The sequence below is a fragment of the Penaeus chinensis genome, chromosome 35 (genome assembly GCF_019202785.1).
Source record: "Penaeus chinensis breed Huanghai No. 1 chromosome 35, ASM1920278v2, whole genome shotgun sequence".
Taxonomy (NCBI): Eukaryota; Metazoa; Arthropoda; class Malacostraca; order Decapoda; family Penaeidae; genus Penaeus; species Penaeus chinensis.
In genome coordinates this window covers 27,516,322-27,523,821 of record NC_061853.1, presented here as the reverse complement: position 1 = coordinate 27,523,821, position 7,500 = coordinate 27,516,322, and the positions used below count along the sequence as shown (strand labels likewise).

The window sequence follows — 7,500 nt, the reverse complement described above, 5'->3', positions numbered from 1 at the left end:
TTGGAGATGCTCCCGTAAATGAACCTGAGTTGCACTGGAGTACTCGCAACCTTCATTACCACAACGGTAGAGAGCATGGCTGCTTAATCCTGTTTTCTCTGTGCTTGGGGATGAAAGGCCTTCCTCACTGTTGCTGCCTGAACTCTTATTTAATCCATCTCCTTCACCTGATGACAGAGACAAAAATTAATGTGCAACTGAGAGATGAAGAGGATGAGAGGATGAGAGGATGAGAGGAAGGGAGGGAGGGATGGAGGGACAAAGGAGAGGAAGGAAAAAATGAAGGAGGAGGGAGGAGGGTAGAGAGGGAGAGACAGAGGGAAAGGGAGAGGGAGTTGGTAGGAGGGGAGGGGAGGGGAGGAGAGGAGAGGAGAGGAGAGGAGAGGAGAGGAGAGGAGAGGAGAGGAGAGGAGAGGAGAGGAGAGGAGAGGAGAGGAGAGGAGAGGAGAGGAGAGGGGAGGGGAGGCGGGGGGAGGAGGGGGGGAGGGGGGAGGGAGGGAGGGAGGGAGGGAGGGAGGGAGGGAGAGAGAGAGAGAGAGAGAGAGAGAGAGAGAGAGAGAGAGAGAGAGAGAGAGAGAGAGAGAGAGAGAGAGAGAGAGAGAGAGAGAGAGAGAGGAAAGGAGGAGGCTTTGTTTTACAAGTATGAGCATTCAAGATACTTTATCATGCTTACCTTGTTTAGCAGCATTTTCTACTTTGCTATCCAGTTCCCGAGATAAGCTTCTTGACATTCTCCTTCCTTCAATGTTCCATGGACTCTGTTCATAAAATAAATTTGATGATAAATTTTTGGTCAATACCTCAGCATCTGTCAGCTACACTTTTACATTTGACTGGAAATATATAATAGCAATTTGACACACTAACAAGATAAATCAGCAGTCAGTGAAGTACAAATCTACCTGCGGTCTTTCCTTCATGGCTCCCGGTGTTGGTGATGCACTTCCAGCACCATCTGGACTGCTCTCTGAAGGTTTCCCATCAGGCTTCGTAGTATGCTTTTTATCACCTTTGTTGCTTGGATCTTGAGGAAGAGACGAGGATGGAGGTGGTGGACCACTGATGTCCGTCATGTTTACGTTTGGACCACTTGCACTGGCGGTGGTTATCTGTTTACGGAGAAGTACCTTCCCAGGACGTCCAGGATGACAGTTGAGAAGGTGATTGAGTAGGCGCTCCTTTTCGGCATCTCCATGTAGGCAGTATGGGCACTGGTACTCATTCATTTGGTGTTCTCGCATATGCTAAACAGATTTCATAGTTTTAGTTTTCATTTACCATTATCCTAGTACTGCATTCACTAAATGATAAGTGAAGAACTCCCTACCATAAAAACTGGGGAAAATAAATACTGAATATCCCTGGGTCCCTGTGGGACTCAATAATATTTACATCAGAACTGAATCCTAAATAATTGGAAAGTTCTTGAGGAGCTTCATAGAACTAAAATCATTGGAATATTCATGGTAGCTCCAAAGAGTAAAATCAAAATGCAATATACACATCAGTAAAGCTAACAGAGAAGTATTACTTACATATATCAATGGTTGAACATGAAGATGTTTGTGGCAGAAATCACAGCTAAGTACTTCAAACTCACCATGGTTACCAACAACATGGGTTCTGAATGCTTCTGCATCAACAGTGCGATACTGACAATCTTCTGCATAAATGAAAAATGTGTTAACATCTTCAAAAATTCTAAATATGCTAAATAGAAATCATTAAAGTTCACCATACAATGGAAAGAAAACATATCAATCATATTAAGAGTTCATCTGTCACACCTAATATTTGTTTAAAATATCTATTCCTATCCCACCAAAATGTTGGTATATAGAGCCTCATACCACTTAAATATTAGTCCAATCAGTCAATATGTCTCTACAAAGAAATTAGTTATCAATATGTAACATATTCCATTAACATGATATATTTCACTATATGTTAGGCTTATCTATTCTTCTCAAGCTACACAAAAAGTTCATGTAATCTGTTAATTTCATAATACTTTGAACCTAATAGAATGATAGTTCCAAGGATGGGTGAACACAGTACTGTATTCTAAACTTTAAAATATAAACCATGTAACTAAAATGCAATATACGTCTAGGAAAATTGACCGAAAACTTACTGTAGCTACATTTGTATGGCCGAACAAACTGGTCAATTGGAGGATTTGGTGGATGCTGAGACTGAATTGTACCAACTTTGATGTAGCGTGGCTCGACATCAGGGTGGAAATTTTTCTGTGAAGATTATATAGTTAGATTTGCAATATAAATTTATTATTATATCTAAAAAAGAAAAGAAGAAAAGAAAAAATGTATATTTTATTTTAAGGTAAAAAAGATATGAGAATGAATAAGTTACAGATGTAACTTGACACATTTCAACTGAATTGTGTTATTCTGATGAAGATTCGATGGTGATTTGTAAATTACATCTCTTGCATATTGAAATTAACCTGTTCTCATTGATCCTTATTTCTATATTCCTCATTCTCATTTCTTTTCACCCTCTCTATGCACACTCCCATCTCCCAAACTCTTATGGCAAAAGCTTTTGAACCATTCACATGCCTTACCAGATGAACTCCCATGTAGATTTTAGTGAATGCCCGATACAGGCAATATTTGCACTGAAACTGGCAATGACTATGTTCTGTTATAACGTGTTGTACCAGCTTTTTCGAAGTATCCATTACTATCAGACAATAACAACATCTGAAAATATCAAAACTTGCTATTATTTTCATTAATAAAAAAGCCTCATTATTTTCATTAATAAAAATGCCTCATTATTTTTATTAATAAAAATGCCTCACATATAGGCTTTCTTTTTTGTGTCAACATATTAAGGAAAAATCTAAATATTAGTTCCCAATGAAGCCCCAAATATCAGCAACTATAAAAATAGTAACATCTCATTTTTTAGCAAGTAAAAAAAAAAAAATAAATAAAAAACAATGTGAAGAAAATCCTTTCCATATAGGAGGAATATACTGAACTTGTTATTTCAATTTCCCCTCTTAGATTTTAGCCCTGAGAATACTCAAACTAACCATACAACACTTTTTTTTTTTTTTTTTTACCTGAAATTTTCACCATGCGATTCAATGTGCTCTTGGAAAGTCTCAGGGTCATCCTCTACAAAGACACATCCAGGATGCATGCATTTGAAAACTTCTGGCGCAAGTTTGGTTATCAAGATCCGGAAAATATTCATTGGCTGATATCTGTGGGGGAAAAAAATCAAAATTAATGTGTAATCAAAAAATATTCTTATCTTAATCAGATCCAAATACAAAAAACAAAATATATGATTTCTAAGCTGAAAAAAGTATATAAATTGATAATACTGCCACTCAGAGAATGTGAGGTAAGAGAAAGATAATGTAGAAGAAAAAAGCCTGTCTTCCTCAAATAAATCCATATCATATGTGAAAGTTACCAAGACTTGATAATACTCACACTTCAAAAACACTTGGAACAGGTACTGTTGGAGGAAACTTAGGTAGAGTAGCCAATCCTGGTGGGGGCTTCTGTGGCCTCCCATTCCAACAGACCTCTGAGCCTTCTTCCTCATCTTCATCCAATGTCACAACAGATGGCTTTCCAACAAGTTTTGTCTGCTTCAAGGCAATCTCTGATGTCAACTGTGGCTGATCTGAACCAGGAACATTTTGCCCCATCCCAGAGGTGGAGGAGACTACCTTGGGTGCGTCAAGCCCGAGGCCTGAGGTGGAAGAAGGGTCTACTTTGAGCAGGTCATTGTTATCAGTGCCCTGAATAGTTTGGGGGACTTTATCAGAAACCGGTATTGGTTTTCCTTCTTTTCCCACTGAGCTGGCAAAATTCAAAGGGAGACCAAGGGCTGCTGTTTCTGGAGGTACTTTATAATCTGAGGGGCAGAAAAAGATGAAGAAAAAAGTTTTAGGAAAACACAACAAAGAATAGTGTCCTTATCATTTTGGCATTTGTACCTATTGCTCTTCTTCCTCCCCCCTTTGTCTTTTTTTTTCTCCTCTTCCCCTTTCTAACTATAGCTCAAAAGATAATAAAAGTTTACTAACCATCACCAAACATCTGAGAAGCTGCTGTGGGATCTAAGGTGGCCACACTTTCAATGCGTAAAAATCCTGGGTCATCTGAATCTACAAAGAAAGAGATTAGAAAGTAGAAGTTATTTTTATATTTCCATACCACAGTTATATAATTGAGTATTTTCGGTAGTATAGATATAATATTTAAAAAGAAGAACCAAGTATTGCAAAAGATATTACAAATACATGCACAGACTCATTCATGACACAAAAAAAACAAGCTTGAAGGTTATTAAGAGACCGTCATGGGTAAATCAGGCTGGGGGTAAAAGAAACGGTCCTAGAGATTTGATTTTTTTGTTGAGAACAATCCTTAAGACTATCTGTTATGTTCCTTTTCTTCATGACTCACGAAGCTCTTACGCTTTTCACCGCAGGTAGACGCACGTGGATGGGATGGTGTGGGGGACGGGGAGGGGGGAGGAACTCGGTCGGCATGATGTGTAAGGAGTTTGTAACTCGCAAAATATGAGAATGTGAGATATAGATCCCATCAACAGTGAGGCTTATGCCGCACTGTTTGTTTCTCACAGAGAGACCTCACTCAGCCACTACTCTCCTAGCACAGGGTGCCAGAGAGGTTTATTCTCCAGATTATTGAACAAATTATTGCAAATTCTTTATTTACAGTGCAGATGTTCAATCGAGTGATATGTGAAGAGGCCCCACTCATGAAATAAGACGTCTAAACCGTTCTAGTGTAGATAATTGATTAATACTTTCAGAGGGTGTTAACATATCATTGAAGAATTTTTTTTTTTTCACTAAAATTATGCATGACGGTCCCTTAATAAAAACTTATTCCTTAACTTTGGATGTCTTACAAAAATACATTCATACAAAGCATCTTGGACTTCAATTTAAATCAATATATGGAAGCTGAACTACCAATGATAGATGAAATCAAAATAACTTCCTTAACCATTTTCTTCTGAGGAAATTCAGAATCAAAGTCATTAACTGTATTCTACTTTTTATACTTTTCATATATGCAAATCTACCTATTCCTCTGACTATTGTTCTTCAGCATAAGCATTTCACTTCTAGATTCTATTTTCCATTAAGCATCTTTGCTTCCTGTTCCAAAACTTTCATGTGATGATAACAGAATCTGAACAAACATGAAGCAGTTGCTTCCATTGTTGTTTTAACCCATTGCCGCCGGGGAAAGTGAATAAATAATGGGGAAAATGCTGTGCTCCTTTTTTATATTTCATATGAAATGTCTCTACACATTGATGGCTCTGCCTTACCTGATTTCACCTTTCCTTGAATTGGCGGGAAAATGTATTTTTTACAAGTGCTATGGATATCGATGGTGTTATTTTTATTATAAACATTATAATTACTATAATGTTATAAATAATAGTAATTGCAAAATAAGATAAGGTAAAATACTTTCGTAAATTAAAGAAAAGGGTAAACAGACGAGACAGGCAGTACTCATAATTGGCTTATTGGTGACTTATTACAAGTGTAGCCATTTATGCGTAAAAACAATTAAACAAGTAAACTCACAGCGGGCATGGCACGGATACGTGACATGCCCGTCGTGAATGGGTTAAATAGAGAATTAATATTTGTACAGATATAACTAATGCAAAAAGTTATAACCAGAGCACAGCTTTGCTTTCTGATTCTTGAAAATAATCACTTCAGAAAAAATAGCAGAAATTTAGAGGTATATTACCTTGCTTGTAATGCACACATTGCAAGGGGGAAAAGTGCTAGAGTATGAATATTCTTCTCCAATCATTAATCATTGATATATCCCAAAGTGAGGATATCATTATAGAGTCTCCAGTGATATTAATCCACCCTCAATTCTTCTAAACAAAAGATACCAAACACTAAATAAACCAAAGTACCACAAAAAGTAAATCTCACTCACAATACAGTCCATACCACAAAGGTGTTGTACTTCTACAGAGACAGAGATTATATATGAAATGGGAAAGTTAATGAAATAATCACAGTTTTTAGAAGTCTAGCATCAAACCTGATATAAACAAGAAAAGTTGTTCATTTGCTATTACTTCCTAAAAATAAAAGCTCCATATGTGTGGTTAGGTTTTGATTTGTAAATAGTTCTTTTGGCTATGTCAATTAAATGTTCATGGATGTGTATAAAAGGCATTTGCCCTTAAAAGCTTTTAATTTAAAATCATTAAAATTCTTTTGCCAAGGGTCATAGAATATTTGTCGATATGCATCATAAAATATGTGAATGGATAATTAAATACATTACCCTTGCCATTATTGTTTAGGCCTTAACAACAATTTCTGATTTTTTAACAATTTGTATTTTTGGCTTTGCATTAATCTTTCTCCTTCCTCCTATTTCCCTTCTTTTCCTTCATATTTTAACCCTGAAGCCCAAGTAGCCAAAATAATTGTTTAAAAAAAAAAAAAAAAAAAAAAAAAAAAAAAAGGATCGGAGTGGCCATAATAGAGCAGAGTTCTCAAAAACCAGTGGGTGCTTTTAACCACATTTTTTTCAGTCTGAGGAAGTCATATCTCTCCTAACACTCTCCCCATTCTCTCTTTCCCCTAGCTCTCTCCCTCTCTCTCTCCTTCCCTCTCTTCCAGTCACTTTTCCCTCCTCTCTTCTTTTCCTTCTCCCTCCCTCTCTTATGTCTTTCTTCTCCTCCTCTCTTTTAACCCGACCTAGACAGGCCACATATACTGGCATCATAACAAACCGCTTGGTCTGCAGTGTATGCCTGTACGTGCTGCAACATGCCAGACTGCATGGAGCAGGACTTTTGGCTTGATGTCACAGACTCCTGCCCGAGTGTCTGGCCATTGCAAGAAATCACCAGAGTTTATCACGCTCAGAGATTTATGTTCACCGGTGATAGGCAAAATGCACAAATCATTAGCCTAAAAAAAAAGAGGAGGTATCCTTGACCCTATAATTATACCTGTAACAACCATAGTTTACAGCACCTTGTGCATAGTTCTCCTGTGAGTGTGAGTGGGCCGAGGGCCTGCCTATGTATATATATACAGTATGTATGTATGTATGTGTATCTGTGTGTATGTGTGTGTGTATGTGTGTGTGTGTGTGTGTGTGTGTGTGTATGTGTATGTGTATGTGTATGTGTATGTGTATGTGTATGTGTATGTGTATGTGTGTGTGTGTGTGTGTGTGTGTGTGTGTGTGTGTGTGTGTGGGAGTGTGGGAGTGTGGGAGTGTGGGAGTGTGGGAGTGTGGGAGTGTGGGAGTGTGGGTGTGTGGGTGTGTGGGGGTGTGCGAGTGTGCGAGTGTGCAAGTGTATATCTGTATCTATATCTTTATCTATATCTGTATATATCTAGTCAGCTAACTTGATAGCTTTACATGGAACTGTGGGAGGTAGTGAACGTAAAGTATGTATCCTAATTTTCCTGTG

At 37.8% G+C, this 7,500-nt stretch overlaps 1 protein-coding gene across 11 annotated transcripts in view; it reads right to left on the bottom strand.

Moving 5' to 3' along the window:
• LOC125044021 overlaps window positions 1-7,500 on the bottom strand; it is a 61,782-nt gene that overhangs the window by 12,356 nt on the left and 41,926 nt on the right. For 9 of the 11 annotated variants that reach the window (XM_047640455.1, XM_047640458.1, XM_047640457.1 and 6 more), the window contains 9 exons: window positions 4,076-4,156; window positions 3,474-3,903; window positions 3,095-3,238; window positions 2,588-2,726; window positions 2,135-2,249; window positions 1,536-1,663; window positions 903-1,244; window positions 674-758; window positions 1-167 (listed from right to left, as the gene is read on the bottom strand). The exon at window positions 1-167 is cut by the window's left edge and continues 875 nt beyond it. In XM_047640455.1, the coding sequence (XP_047496411.1) occupies window positions 1-167; window positions 674-758; window positions 903-1,244; window positions 1,536-1,663; window positions 2,135-2,249; window positions 2,588-2,726; window positions 3,095-3,238; window positions 3,474-3,903; window positions 4,076-4,156 (1,631 nt within the window). The remainder of the gene's footprint in view (window positions 168-673; window positions 759-902; window positions 1,245-1,535; window positions 1,664-2,134; window positions 2,250-2,587; window positions 2,727-3,094; window positions 3,239-3,473; window positions 3,904-4,075; window positions 4,157-7,500) is intronic. The other 2 variants (XM_047640461.1, XM_047640462.1) reach the window with 1 other exon arrangement.